The sequence below is a fragment of the Mugil cephalus genome, chromosome 8 (genome assembly GCF_022458985.1).
Source record: "Mugil cephalus isolate CIBA_MC_2020 chromosome 8, CIBA_Mcephalus_1.1, whole genome shotgun sequence".
Lineage (NCBI taxonomy): Eukaryota > Metazoa > Chordata > Actinopteri > Mugiliformes > Mugilidae > Mugil > Mugil cephalus.
The window spans coordinates 16,529,851-16,545,474 of record NC_061777.1 but is presented as its reverse complement, the minus strand read 5'-3'; the positions used below and the strand labels follow the sequence as shown (position 1 = coordinate 16,545,474).

General features: G+C 45.0%; 1 protein-coding gene across 2 annotated transcripts in view; it reads left to right on the top strand.

Annotated features, from left to right (window-relative positions):
• The window catches only part of kiaa0825 (KIAA0825 ortholog), a 110,694-nt gene that overhangs the window by 741 nt on the left and 94,329 nt on the right, over positions 1–15,624 (top strand). For both annotated transcript variants that reach the window (XM_047592479.1, XM_047592480.1), the window contains exons 2-6: positions 2,835–2,974; positions 9,111–9,279; positions 9,604–9,798; positions 10,016–10,201; positions 10,390–10,714. In XM_047592479.1, the coding sequence (XP_047448435.1) occupies positions 2,841–2,974; positions 9,111–9,279; positions 9,604–9,798; positions 10,016–10,201; positions 10,390–10,714 (1,009 nt within the window). In that variant the 5' untranslated portion in view covers positions 2,835–2,840. The remainder of the gene's footprint in view (positions 1–2,834; positions 2,975–9,110; positions 9,280–9,603; positions 9,799–10,015; positions 10,202–10,389; positions 10,715–15,624) is intronic.

The following is a 15,624-nucleotide window of genomic DNA, read 5'->3' as shown; positions in this document are numbered from 1 at the left end:
TAATAATTCTTTCCAGAAGGCATCTCTCCAATATGTGTCTTTTATGCCAGTTGACTCAGATTTGTGATTATATATAAGAAAAAAATAAATAAAACATAAAAAACATGATTGATATTTTTTCTGGAAGATTTTTTTGACCAACCCATTAGTTGAATGGTAAACTCTAATACGGAAATTAATCATTTATTGACTGAAAGTAAAAAGTTAAATTATAATTAAAAAAAATCATTTACTTTTTCAGTGATGGTATTCTACTGTAACTATAAACTGAATGTATTTAGTTTCTCATCTTTAGTTACTTGGACAAAACCTAGGAGAGATTTGACATACTAAACAATGATCCCTTAAATAATTTCTTAACATATTTAGATTTATTTGTTATGTGATGGAAATTGTTGTCTTGCCATCTCAGTTTGCCACCGTGCCTCCTGATATATTGACACAGTTTTATTTGTTGTTATTATTTTTCACACTTATTATTAACAAATACTCAGATTCAACCATTTTATCATTACGTATGTGTGAGATTTCTCCTGCACTGAAGTGTATGTTTAACACTTGAGGCTACTGAAAGCATGACAGTTGAGATTCAGAAAGCAAACAGTATGATTTGCCACGGTGCGACTATGTGGTCTCGTTTTTCATCGATCGGGATTTTCTAATACTGTTGAACGATGGTGATTTCTCTGCAAAACATCAACAACAAGTGATATTGGAATAAAGTCATGTATTATTCATTTCCTCAGTGTAGGCTAATCAGATTTGTTGTAGAGATGCAAAGGCACTGCCCTGTGGTTCAGTTCTACACACCATATTTTAAGAAGATATTATGTCCATATATTTTCCTTATAGCAAAGGCAAAAGGTGACCAATACATTTTTACAGAGATCTGTGCCCTTCACATTAGGTAGAAATGTATCACATCACACACACATATCATATCTAATGAGACACGCCTAAAGAAGACGATCGTGGTTGTACAGTATCAGTGAAGCCGCACCCTCCCCTGGGAGTTCGTGTGAAAGTTCTCAGCAGTGTTGTAATCTTAGAATATGTACCTGTTTAATTTATTATGTTTCTTTTATGGCAGACTGTTAGGTACGCCCTTTAAAATAATGTTGACTTTAACTTGACATGCTCTAAGTGGGTTTAAAGCGGCAGCCTGGGGGACATGCTGCTAAATATTTCAGGACAAACTCATTACTGTAAATGGGCCTGCGTGTTAGCCTAGCTGTGGTAGACAGGCAGCAGCAAGAGAGATAGGACAGTGATGTGTGTGTGTGTGTATGTATGTGTAAGTGAGAGAGAGGATGTGTTTCTCCTCTTCTTCTAATAGCTGTGGAGTTGATGTCTCAGGCAGGCAGTGGCGTCTCAGTGCCTGGCCCAGTTGTCCCTGTTGCAACACTGTGAAACACACAGGGGCTCCTCCAACATCTGCTTTCTAAAGAGCTAATGACAAGACAATGGAGACCGGATGATTTAAAGTATAGTACTAATGAGGCCCTGTGTGCTGCCTGGTGAATCCTAACACACCCACACTTACATGTGTACGCTCATGCTTAAGATAGCAGATGATATGTCGGCAGAGCAGGAGGTAGACACCCAGCAGACATACAGTGTGGACATTCAGACCCTCTACCCATCTGTCTGTGTATCCTTTTTACACCTAAGTAGAAACAACACTCTCTTCGAAACCACACAGACCGTCTTGCTCAGTTCGTACAGCACAATGACATTGTTGAGTTCCTAATCCAAGGATTGGAAAATCCTCTTTCCCTTTTAGCCACAACTGTATATGGACTCCTTCTCACACAGCGACGCAGGGGGAGTGTGATGATGAGGGGAAGTCGTAAGAGAGAAGAAGAGAGGGAGAAATAATAAAGGACAAGCTTAACTGGTGAGGCTGTCAGCGGAGGAAAATAATATTTGTCCAGCTGGACAGGCCTCCCTTTGTGCAGGCTAAATGAATGTTGAGCTTCCTGTCTGCGCTGTCAGTGAGAGTGGCATAGACTGTATGCAGCGGCGAAGACGCAGAGCGGAGTGCGGGGAGCTGTTTGGAGTTTGACAGGGATTATTAAAATCAGAGCAGATGACGAGGAAGGGGCGAGAGGCAGAGTGTGAGAAAGCCAAATTGACACAGACACTCTCCATTACCTTCCACTTGACTCGCGCTGATGACAATGTTGATATGAGACCCAGCGGCACAGCACCGGCGTGGGATTGGCTGTTAGCATGAGCGTTAAGCACCGCGGGGGTAGGAGGGGTGGCCCTCAGTTCTGGAAGAGACCAAAAGAGATGAGTTGTTTATTTAAAATCTCGACTGAAGAGCATCTCACCTCATTGTTTATTTATTTGATCTTTTTCTCCCCTTCCTGTGTTAACTCACTGTAGTGTCAGTAGGTGGAAATGGTTAGAGGCTGAGGCAATGCATTTTGATCAGGGGCCCACCCACAGCAAATGATTTTCTGAGAAAAAGGGGAGGGGGGGGGGGACTGTTTTCGTCGATGAGAAGCTTCCTTTTGTTTCAGGTGTTTCAGGTGAAATTGATTTGCGCCTCCTAATAAGACTCCTGTTTGAGGAAATTTCAAATTACTCTTCACTGCGTGACTGTGGGTGTCGGGGGCCGTACGGAACGCATGTTTCTTGACAGACAGCTGTGATAATACAGCGTTCAATATCACGCGGTCGATTGATGTCAATCTGCATCGTTGATTCAGAATCCTGACACCAGAGATGTCCTCCGTGTCGCATTGTTTGACGAGCCGCTACACATCAAATATAGTACTTTTAATGGAATGAGCCCAACTCTCTTCCTCCTTCTTTCTCTCTTGCAGAGTATTATGGAATGGCCCCAGGACTTTCCTGAAGACCATGCCTTTGTGGAGCTGCTGATTCCAAGGGGCTCCGGTGACCTGGACTTTGAAAAGCATCTAAAACACACAGAGAAGAAACCCAGCAGGGTCGATGCCCGCAGGTCAGTCAGAGTAGTGAAGCTCGTCCATGTTCCTTCTAAATCTAAAATGTAAATGCAATTTTTTCTCGCTCGCATACATTATTTTAAGTCCAGGTCATCTTTCTCTACTGCTCAAAGGCTCAAAGTTGTGTGCTGCTCCGTGTTAACAGTGTCAACAGTGGGATCTGCCGCTGCACCCATCCCTTTTTTGGACTGTTTTACTTTCTCTTTCTCTCTCACACACACCATGTCCTTCTTCTTCTCACCCCACACCCTAGTTTAGACCAGTATTATTAAGTCATTATTGTTGTTTCTTTTCGTGTTATAACGCATTAAACACATTTGAAGTGTAAAGCATTGTGTATAATGTACATACAATGCAAACCGTGTCTGTTTTTTTAAGTGAAATATCAGATTTCCTGGTCATATACACAGAGGCCAAACAGGGCAATTACTTGATATGCAGAACAAAGGTCTAACACAGGTGAAGTATTACAGTAGCAGCAGCGCGGGGCACTGAAAGCACAATCTTAAATACAGTAATAAATTCCAAAATCTGATTGCAAGTGACTTTTGGTATGATTAAAGCACATGGCAAAACAGAAAGAGAATGTAACCTGATAATGACTGTCCTATGACTGTGCTGTCAGATATAAACAATATAGAAATATGAGAAATAGTCATCCATTTAAGACTAGCCACTGTAATGAACTTTTTGTACTTTTGTCATGTGCATGTAAGTATGGTTTGTTCAGGGGTTTTCAGAAGCGTCCGCTGCGATGAAATTATTCGTGGCTAAAATTTTGCTTCTCTCCGTCTCCATGATTCAGCTGATTTGGCCCCCCTCCGACACTTGGGGTAGTATTTGACAACTTTAAAATGAAATAAGAATTTTCCTTGGTGATTCAATTTTATTAATTAGTTGAACAAGCTTGTCACAATGGGTGCTGGAAGAAAGGTGTGCTTAAATGAATTATTTTTTTTTTTTTCCTGCGCACTTGAGACTGAAAGAGATATCCGTCATTGCTGGCAGATGCGGATGGCTGAGGAGCACAAATACAGTAGACTGATAAAGAGCGAGACATGGGGGTAGAAAGGAAAAAGAGAAATCTATATTTCAGGTCTTTTATCGTTTGTGGCGTTGTGAGTCTGAGGGCAGATGATGAAGGACAGGCTAAATGTAGCTAGCGAACAAAGCCTCACTCTGGCACCATTAGTGTCTGGGACTCATCCCTTCTTCACTCTCTCTCACTGTCTCCCTCCCCCTTTTCTCTTTTTCTCCCCTTCCTCCTTCTAAATGGGAACATAATAATTGAAGATTCCACATCTTGAAACGAAAACCCTTGGGTAGGTAATTCAAGGCTTATTACTGAAGGCCGGGCCATTTTTCTGCTTTCTAAGCATTAAAGGGTTATTTTGTGTTCCTGCAGATGGGAGAGGGATAACCATTATGAGAACAAAGCGTCCAGATAATGGAGAATGGGGCTAAAAATAAGGCAATCCTCCTCTCGCCGTGGGGGACCACTGGTCAGTATCTCTGTCAGACTGCGGCTCACTTCCTCTCAGACTACTTCAGGACAACACGTTTTCTGTTGGGACACATCCAGGCAAATAGAATCTCACAAGGCCTCACTTTTGCCTCAACCAGGGTGGGCTCCAGACCTACACTCAGCCAGACATGCATCCACAGCTCACTCACCTGGCTACCTAATTGACTTATCAGTGTCCGGGACAAATTACGGAAGTGGAGGAGAGGAAAGGGAAACCGAAGAGATGGTGGGGACGGCTCTGCCCACACCCGTGAAGGACTTCAACCTGTTCATGGGTCAAAGTGACTGGCCTGCTCCCCCTGCTCAGATGTCAGAGATTTGCCTAAGAGCTGCTCCCTAATTGAAGGAGATTAAGATAGGCTGACAACGGAGCTGGCTCCCCCAAATTGAAATGCTGTAATCCATTAGTTTTCATCAGATGGGACAGTGGGGGGGTGCGGCGCTGGATCGGGTGGGCTACCAGGAAAAGACCTCTAATGAAGTGTCAGCGGAGGCCTGCAGACTACAGACAGGCCTCTGGTTTCGCACAGGCAAGGCAAATGGCTCTCTGTAGTCGCCTGCCAATCTTGATCAGTGTACAGTATCAATACTGCATTTGATTCCGCGTGTGTGTGTGCGTGCCCGCTCGCCCGCGTGACTGCTTCCTCGAAATGAGATTTTGAACACGTGCGCGAGCCGAGGGAACGGAAAGCTCGCCGCGCCGAAATGTCGTGCGAGGTTCCCTTTCAGCGCGCAAAAATACTAATCCGCGGTCCTTGCAGCGTGTACTTGATTTTGTGTTTAGCTGTGCGTGACACGTGTGTTAAGTTAGGATATCAGCTGTATCAGTTCTCCGGTATCATGTGCTGGACTGGGTGGCTGTGGGGCCAGGGGTGGGGGGGGGGCGAGGGCTGAGGGCACTAAGTGGGCGACAGGCTGGGCCAAGACGGGATTTGTTTTCAGCCTGCTCATTCAAGCCCCATTCAGTCTTTTTCCCCTCGCAGAATGGGACCCTTTGATGGGGGAGATATTTAGTTCTCAGGCGGCTGGTTTGGCACCGACTGGAGCTGGGGCTTATTTGAAAAGGATCTTCCTGCCCCGGTTGTCTCCAACCCCCACCTCCTGTAGGCGAGCTGAGGGGAGCGGAGCACGACAGACAGACAGCCCCACAGCAGCCCACCCACACTAAATTAATTCTGACAAGGAACTTAAGATAACGTCAAAGCGCTGACTAATCGCAGGATTGGGTTTCTGTAAGTCAGGGAGCTGTGAAATGTGCCATCATATCTAATAAAAGACCTCCAGTTGCTCCCTTTCTCTCTCGGTGGTGAAGGTTGGGGGGGTGGGCTGCGGTTGCAGTGTCGACTGTCTGGCTGAACTGGTCTGAAAAACAATTAAATTTCACTTCAGCAGTTAAAGTGCAAGTGTGTGTGTGTCCGTGTGCGGGGTAAGATGATTGACATGTTTGTCAAGAGGCCTAAAGAATTCTTTCCTCCTAGTTTCCTCTGCCTCTTTTCTCATTCTCGGGGTCTTTTGTTCACTTCTGCTCCGGCGTTTTTGCCATTAAGGCTTTCGTCCATTGTCGTCTTTACTCAGATAGTTGAATGCTTTTATTTCCCGTGACTGCTCTGTTTTCCACCCGTTTTTACCTTCCTCTCCCCTCATACCCTTTTCTGTCTCTTTCCGCGGCGTCTGAGCTGCCGGCGGTGGAAGTCATCAGGTTTGGAGCTAATCCCGCCGAGTTGATTAGGCTGCAGGTAGCATTCACACCGGCGGGCAAAAGGTCACCACATTGTCGAAGCGCTGGATGGACTTCTTGACACAGGCCATCCACATTGACTTTATAACTTACAGCACAAGGCCTTAAGGAGGGGTAATTGAAAGGCGAGAGTAAAGAAAAGAAAATAAGGAAAGTGAGAGTTTTGAGGCGAGGGGAGAGGAGAGATGGAGAGAGGAAAGCTGCGGCCGAGGCTCGAGAATGTATCTCGGGAGGCGAGGAAGTGTTGCTGCTGCAGCCATTAGAGCACATTGTTTTCTCGAGTGAAGGAGAGAGTTAGATGACGACTTCAAAGCCATTCTCTTTCCTGTCTGGCTCTGCTGCTTCCCATTGGTTTCAAATCACCAGTCCAGTCTCTTTCAGTTGTGTCCACGTACGTGTGAACTACAAGGCTAAGTCCCGGCGAGAGCCCCCGGCTATCTAGCGGGATAGGGATCTTAATTTGGTGTCAGTTGCGCTCTAAAGCTGAGCGGCGAGAGAAAAGTTTACAGTGCACTCTCGTTTTTCTGTGTTTTAATGAACTTCGGAGAGTTGGTGAAAAGTGAGCTACAGATGGAAGCCCATTTGAAACCTGCTGTCTATGTAACGTCCCGGGGTGGAGCCCTGAACGAACACCCGTGTTTATGACGCGCTATAAACGCACATGCAGTGCTCCGTGAGGCCATTTAATTCAGGCAGGGTTCATCGGAAGACATGACAGGAGTCAGCCCAAGAAGCGTAATGTGAATATGTGTATTTTTCCTCCCGTTCTGTGTATTCAAACACGAGCATTTTTAAATAAGGAAAAGGAGCACATTTGCTCTGAAAGTCACTGCTATATTTTCCTTGGAGAGAGCAAAGCCAGAGGTCACAAAAACCGTCGTTTAAAGTGGGGTTTATTCATTTTACACACAGGGCCGTCAGCGATCCTGAGCCACGCTGGTTTTGCTCAGACCTTGCTGAAGCTGTGTTTTACAGCTTTAGTGAGCTCTGGGCAAGCAGAGTTGCTGCACTCATACAATCTGTCACAAGTTTTCCTTTCTAATAAGCATACTCTAAAAAGCAGGAATGTGCACAGTGTTCCAGAATTACAAACACAGACGGGGTAAGGGGGGAGAAAAAATATGTATATATGACAAAGGCCTATTTTATCAGACTGTTATGCATACTCCATTTGTGCAACAAACAGTTCCTGCTTCCAAATCACTTTGAAAAACAACCACTTTATAATCAGGGTTTCTGTCAGTCAGCACATTGGAGAAATGCATCATCTGGTCTAAAGAAGAAGAAAAGAGTGAGAGAGGAAGGTAGTTAAACAGAGAGAGAGAGAGGGAGAACGTCATTAGGCAGCGTTCAATCTAGAGGATGGCGGTTCGTAACAGTCTATAACATTTTATCCCCTTGCCCCCCCCCCCCCCCCCCCAACCCCCCACCCAAAAGAAAAGTGTGTCAGATTGAACGGTTATTTAATGTGTTGCCATTGGAAGACATCTGGATGCGTTCATGGCCCAGGAGCAAGCAGGAGGCACTTTATAGACCTGCGGTAGATGTCTGATGGGAGAATGGCACTTTGGCTTTGCATCATATATGCTAACTCACATAGACACACACACATGTCTGGTAGACAGAGATGTACATGTGCAACTGATGAATATTTTATTTTCGATCGATTATTTGTCCGAATATCTCAAAACACAGTCTATAAAATGTCATCGTAATGGCTCCTTGCTGGTCCACAGAGACAAAAGCTATTTCAACTGTTACATAAATTCTGACATGAAAAAAAAAAAGAAATAATCTCCAATGTTTGATATAAAATAACCACACACACACCATTCTTCGTTAATTGATTTTTGCTCATCAACCAATTGTCTAATTAATCATTTCAACCGTACCCGTGTATGCGCTGTGGCTTGCTCACGTGTCAGCAGCAGCAGCAGCGGCGTTCACAACACCACAACATGCTTAATTATGCAGGTATGTGGGTCTACACACGCACACGCGCACTCACACTGTCTTACATATCCAAATATATATGCATTGATTTGCATGGAAATGACTAAACATGTCGAGCCCAAAGATGTCATTTCTAATCTGTCATATTAAAGAGGAAACTGAATTGCTGATGCCGTCTGTTAAAATCAAAAGAGCTGTGTTTGTGTTTGTGTGTGTGTGTGTGTGTGTCTCGGTGTGTGTGTGTCAGGGGAGCGAGTAAGACATGAGACGGCAAGAAGTGTGTGTCTCAGATGCCTGCCGACGCCTGTAATGCCACTTCGCGCCAGATGCTTAGCACACACTCACGCGCTGATATATCGATGTCTGTGTTCATTACTGTTGCTGTTGCTGATGCTTCTGTATCTGTCTTCTCTCAGTACAGACACTGAATGAGAGGGAGGGAGAGCCGAAAGTGACGTGGTGTGTGGATGCGCGTGTGTGTGTATGTGTGTGTGTGTGTTTGCGCATGTGACTGCAGTGCGTATTGTTTCTGCGCGTTTGTGTTGCAGCGCCACTTTGTCATTATTTGGGTACGTTCGAAGTTTAAAATGAGGACTGTCTTTCTTTACAGTCACGCATTTTGTCCAGTCAGAAGTTTTTAAGGGAGGAGATAAATGGGGACGTGGTAACTATCAGATGGACCCGCTCTAGTCCGGGCTACTGTCGTAAAGTAAAAGCTGCCCATTTCTATAAACAAATGCTGTAAAATCCTTTGTGTTGTTTCAAAGATTTGCCATTTGCCGAGCTGTTTTCCACGCTACGCCTCCAAGGTTTATTTTGTTGAGTCCGATACTCTTACAGTTTGTTACTCCTTAGTTGTCGGACTTCACTGATAATAATGATGACGATGATATTGATCTCATCTTCTTTCTTTCAGCATTAAACAGCAGCTAAAGGACATCCAGGCCAAAATGGAAGATTCCAGAGAAGGGGAGCGATCACCGACTCCTACGGAGTGCCTGCACTGGTTCAACCTCAGGCTGCAAAACAGTGTCAAACCCGCTACCCCAGGACATCAAGATCTTATGGACTTCTTCAGAGCTCTGGTAAAGCATTAGGATGACTGATGAGGATTGCCACCACCATAATATCATAGATATATGGTAGCCGTTAATCTGTAGCAAATTGTATTTACCCTAAAATGCAAAATCTATAAGACCGACAACTGATTGCGGTTGTGACCATCATTAATCAATCTGCACTATATACTCAATTTCCCACTTAACTATAATGGCATTCAATTATTAATATACAACTATGTGTCAAGGTGCAGCTCTCAACCTAAAACTCGATCCTCTGTCTCGTATCTGTAGGTAGCTTTATTCTTCCTGCAGTGAATTTACCGCCTCGATTCCTTTTGTTCCATTTAGCAACAGTACCTAGCGTCTGAAGAAGAGGCGAAAGAAGCAGTGACACTTCAACTACTGCAGAATTTGACTGCCCAGTGCGGCGTCTGCTTTCCCTGTGCACCCTCGTCTTCCTCCTCATCGTCCTCTCTGCAGCCTCACCTGACTGCCTCATCCATCCACCTGCTGCATACAGTCAGAGATGACACCTCATTGGAGGTAGTGCGCCCTCTTTTACTCACTTCAGGGTTTTCTCATAGTAATTAATTTGTTGTTGGGCTGATTAATTGACTTCAAAATTCAGCTGTTGAAATGAAGATAACCTTACAGTAGCGGATTAGGCTGTACTTACCAAAAGCAAATGCTGCGTTACCTCCTGTGTGTTTCTGTTTGTCATCACTGATCTCTCTTTGCACCACTTTATTGTTTCCTTTAGATTCAGGAGGCGTGGGATGCCGTACGATTACAGCTCCGACGCTACCTGATGCACCGGCTGTCTTCTTGCAGCCAAGAGCATCCTGCAGCCAGACCAATTTCCTCTCTGTCCATCCTCCAACGAGTCCACTGTCTGCAACAGCTGTTCTTTATTTATCCTGAGTCCGAGGTCCTCACACATTACCAGGTGCTGTCAGAAAGTAACAATGCATAATGAAAAACTGCATTTATTATGGTGTTTTCCATCCAAAGTTTAGTCATGATCTATATTGCTGTTTTTTTTTAAATTCCAGATCAGCATTGTGTATTTGTCATACCAACACACCACAGTAGTACATTTTATAGTGATGTATTACTTTAATATTTTGTATCCAGGGCCTAAAACGCCAATACGTGCTGGATATTCTCCACTCAAACCTGTGCTCCAGCCCGGGCGGTGAGACTGGCTTTGACAGACTGGCCATGAGCTTCTGCAATGTGGTCCCAGTTCTCATCCAAGCCCTCAAAGAGGAGCTCCAAGTCCTTTCAAGACTGACAGAACCCCACACAATCCTTGGTTTTCTTAACGCGGCCTACCTCAGCACCGTGGCCCAAGAGCTGCTCTCCCTCATGGAGAGAGAATGTGAGACAGCCCAGAGGGACAACACCCTACTGAGCGGCAAGATGAGAAAATATTCAGCCAAGTCCAGGACGACTGTAGGTAAGTGATATTTAAAAAAAAAAATCAGTTTCTCCGGCCTTGTCCTTGCTGTTCGCGGTTCCCCGAGTTTACTTAGATGCGCCCTCTTTCTTATTGTCGCATAATGAAGGCGCCTTCCTCTCAATATTTACTTTCTTGCTACTTTCCAACTGTGGTGTGTAGTGATCCGACTCAGAGCTAAGGTCACTGCCTTTTGTGTTGTTTTAAAGTATTTCCCAGCATCTTTTGAAACTACTTCTTAACACTGTTCACCACACAGGGCATCTTTGACTGAAGTGTGGTGATTCCTGATCCCAAAATGGTCCAAAATCTGGTCACATCGTTTAAAAGCCAGAGTTAAATCAATAGGCCAGCTCTGACCAAGGTCTTATTTTGCGTTGATAACGATAGCTAAGCTGTCTTTAAAGGAATAATAATTTTAAAAAAGGGGGGAAGGAGGTTTAGATGGAGCTGGTTCAACATTCACTTAACCACAGTGAGCTGATGTTTAAATGGAAAAAAGTATAAAGAAAGTATGAAGAACTGCTAAGTATTTGCCACTAAGATCAAAAGTGTCACTTAGACTAGGATGTTAAACATGGAGGCTAAAAAAGAGCATGGGCCTTAGCACCCAGTACCACTTCTGATACTTAATTCCCTCCATATTCTTTGTTTGTCTCATATTGGCCTATTTACAGCTTACTGAGGGGTAAGGATTCACAATAAAAAAAAAAAAAAAAAAGTGTGCGAGCCATTGTTTACTTTTTCAAAAATGGTGCACATGTCAGCTTCCCTGCGGAACAGGCAGAGGAGAGCTTTTGCATCTGCCATTCTTCGATAAACACACCACCAGCCTCGCTTCTTTTATTCCCCCTTCTCCCTCCCTCCCTCCATCTCTCTCTCTTTCCATCTCCCTCTCTGGTTTTTACTTTCCCTCTCCTTAAACGTGAGATGAGAGGAGGCAGCCAGGATAATTGGCCATGCGTCAGTTGGGCTGTTTGATCACGTAACGCGGCGGAGGCTACACACCTACGTGCCGCTCAACAAACCGTCAAATGTAGCACCGGAGGCAGAACACGGCTCCAAAGGGAGCGAGGGACCCGTGCTGTGTAATGATGGTAAAATGGAGCAGTTTTGCCTGTGCTGGTTTTACTTATGTGTTTGTGTGTGTATGTGTGTGTGTTCGTCTATCAGCTGCAACACAGCTTTGAGGGCTACAACTGGGATTACATTTTTTTGTTGTTCATGTTTTTAGCCCCCCCCCCCCCGAAAAAAAAAAAGAAAATAGAAGAAGCTCAAGAACCCACATATCCACCCTCCAAATGCCCGTGGCTCCTAAAGAGCCAAAGCTCGAACATTAATGCATAATCTTCTTTCACACTTTACTGTCTGTACTGTACGCGACGCCAATAATTGTCAAGACAATTATGACCGAGGTGGGAAAAAAAAAAGTGATTCTGTTTTCATAACCATTCAATGACTCCTTAGATCTCTCCCTTCTTCCCCGCTGTGTTATTGTTTATTTCTGAAGCAGAGGCAGGCGGTAGGTATATTTTGATAAGAGCCATGCCTGGGAGACTCTGCGGGCTCCCGGGGGAGCGGCGCTGTCTGTAGCATCAGCCACTGTCAAACCACTGAACCATTTAACAGCGTTCGCAGCGAGATCTGCCTCCTCTTTTAACCCCACCGACTCAAAGGCAGGCTCTGACATTGTACCTAGGCAGATGTGAAGGGTCTCCGGCACCCCCACCCCCCCACCCCTTTCCTTTCCATCGCCATTTCCTTTACTCCGTCGTTCCCACGTCCGCTTCCTCCCTCTTTTTCTTTGCCCCGTTTTCATGTAGTTTTCCGAGTGTAATGGGGTGAGCAGAGAGGCTGGGGATTGCGCCGGACAGGTTGGTTGGTTGGTCAGGAACAATAAAGGCTTTGGACCTCACTAGCACACCTCACTGAGTTGGCAGGGGAGTAGGTGGGCCGAGTCTACATGTGCATATTTGTGCATGTGCATTTTAAATTTGGCCAGTGCAGTGAATTGGTCTCATAGAGGTTATGCTTACATTTGGAGAAACTCCATGCTGAGAGATACAACCAGTATAAGTGCAAAAACACCAATATTGTGAGAAAGTGTTAGTTTTTAACTTTGGCCTTGCTGTGCGCATCTATCTGCAACACGTGTCCATACCTCCACGGTGTGTTTTTCCGTGTCTGCCCATTCATCTTGGACTGGTGCGTGTGCGTGCGCGCCCATTAATTGCAGGCTTACTTAGAAAATTGTGTGATCAAAAGCCGTCTAATACCTCCGTTTTAAAAATGCATCATTAAATTTCCATATGGCATCGGTAATTTGCATACGTATGCATAAGATTTCCGTGTTTTTGTGGGACATCAAAAGCTTTCATTACAACTCCTCTGCGCGCCCGTTTTTTTTTCTTCTTTTTTTTTTTTTTCTCCCCCGTTCTATTCCCTAACAATCGACCACGGGGGTGAAGTCGAGGTTGTGAAAATCTGTTCAAACACTTTGCAACCCCATTCTGATAGCGCTGATTTGAATTCCACTTCCACTAATTTCCCCACATGACGACGTCGGCGGCTCCCGATAGATAAAAAAAGGATTGAGTTGGAGCATGTGTAGCGAACACATTCACCACCACTGCTGCAAACCCCCCCACCCTCCACCCCCCCTCGCCCTTTCTGGCTCTTTGAACTCTTTCTTCGAAAAAAGCACAGCAGCCTATTCAGTGGGGAGAGAGGTTCTGTAGTGACGCGAGATAGCTCGGCTGAGGCTCTGACTGGCATTGGAGGTGCTTGTGGGGATTGAGGCTACTTGGGAATGGCGTTTGTTAATATTTAATAAGAGCAGCTCCTCACTAGATCATATCTCTGCCTGAGTTTATACACACTGTCAGCCGGGGACGTGCACCCGCATGCTGCCATGTAATTATGGACTAGGTAGGGAGGATTTGTGTGTGTCACTGTGTAACATGTGGGCACTCCTCTTCGCGCGGCGCTTATAGTTTATGGATGATTATTTATTTTTTTATTTTTTCGTGCTGCTCTTTTCCTGTCCTTGTCAACGATGAGAAGTCCTTGTTTGAAAAAAAAAGTTACCAAACAGAACAATTACTTGTTTGCTAATCATGATGAGAAGAGCCTGGGTCTTTCACCCTCTGGTTGTGTTTATGCGCGCGCGTGTGTGTGTGTGTGTCAGCGTTCATTTTCTCTAAATCATGGCTCCAATGAAATCACAGAAAAGAATATGTTCCATGGCCCTTGAGAATGTGTGTATTATGCGTGCCATTTATTTTCCCCCCATTTCCTCGGAGTGGTCACAATGGCTTTTGTGTATCACTCTTGAAGAGCTCAAGGATATGAACATTTTCCTGGCACCTTCTATTGAGAGAGCGCAGACAAAAAATGGCTGGCTTATTGAGAGCAGCCAATACTTCGTGATGAAGAGTCACTGTTATTCGCTGAGGGCTTGAGAACAATAATGCGAACAAGGGCACTAAACAAGTGGGATTTAATGAAATGCTCCCGTCAAGACAATACATTCTTTCGTGGTCTTCGTTCAGGGGTCTCGGTTCAAGTACGCAGAGGAACCCAGAGAAATCTTAACGCCTGTACCGCTGTCACTGCAGTGTTTACCACAAAGAGCCCGAGACAAAGACGGCCACGAATCGGTAAAACTAATTTAAAGCAGAGGGAAGTTAGCCCCGCTCCTCTGTCATCACCAAAGGCGCCGCTGTCACGACTACACCTCCTTCTTGGCAAAGCGACGTAATTGAGATATCATATATTCTCCTCCTGTGAAGGCCAGCTGGCCCCCGCTGTGGCCTGGTTGGACAGCACCCAGGGAAAGGGCCACAAAGGACCACGACTTGGGCGATTTGTGTGTCTATACGTGTGTGCACTCGTGTCAGAGTGTGTGTTGGGGAATCGCAGCAGGATGCCTCCCATAATAAGGCTGTCTGGGTGAGCAGTGGGCCGCAACTGACAAAGAGGACCCCAGCTGTCACGGGGCCTAGCAGGCGGTCCGCGGTGGCTCATAGCCTCCCTCTATACGCGTACGCAGATACACGCACAGATGTACCCCGAGGCACCCACGCGACCCTGCTTGACACCCTATGCGATGAACATGCAAGGATGCATGGATACGTAGGAATCACAGAAGCAAACGCGCAGAGGTTCTCGAGCACAGCATCACGCCCCCTGTTAAGAATCGTGTGGTGCACAAAGACACTCAAGTGCAAGGTTAGGGAAACGATTTTTGCAGTACTTCTTGAGAGTAGATGAGTTCGTGCGCACTCATGAGATCAACAATGGTTTTAAACTAGAGGAGGTATTTTGACTTTGATCAATGGAGTACTACAAGAGTCCGTCAGTACAGAAGACGATTCAGTGTGTGTAGAGTTAAGAAGAAATAGGCTAACCGGATCCCTGGACCCATTTTATTAATATCTGCTGACAACTTTAACTATATCAATGTAGCCTGATGGTGCATTAAGTGAAATTGTGGTAAATACTGAATCATAACAGAATTTCCCACTCAAATTTATAAAGACGCTTACCCTGATCTATCGTTCTGCAGTACCTGCATTTTAACATAGCTCGAGATTCAGACAGTACGGTAACCTGATACTGTTGTGTAGAGGAGTTAGGAAATAGAGTATGTTGTTGAAATATGCCTTTTTTTTTAACTGCTTATGATAATGGCCTCAATTATGACACATTCTGGAGACCACCGTGTTGTCAACTGTGTTAGAGAAACCTTTTGTCACATTAATGAACTGCCAGTAGTCATGTTTATGGTGTCATTCCACACTAACTAAATGATGACGCATAAGATCTAGTCTCCAACGTAGCGCTATGGTGGTGCAACAGGTATTAATGATGTAAAGCTTAAAAGGCATTTTATACACAGGCTTCTGGTA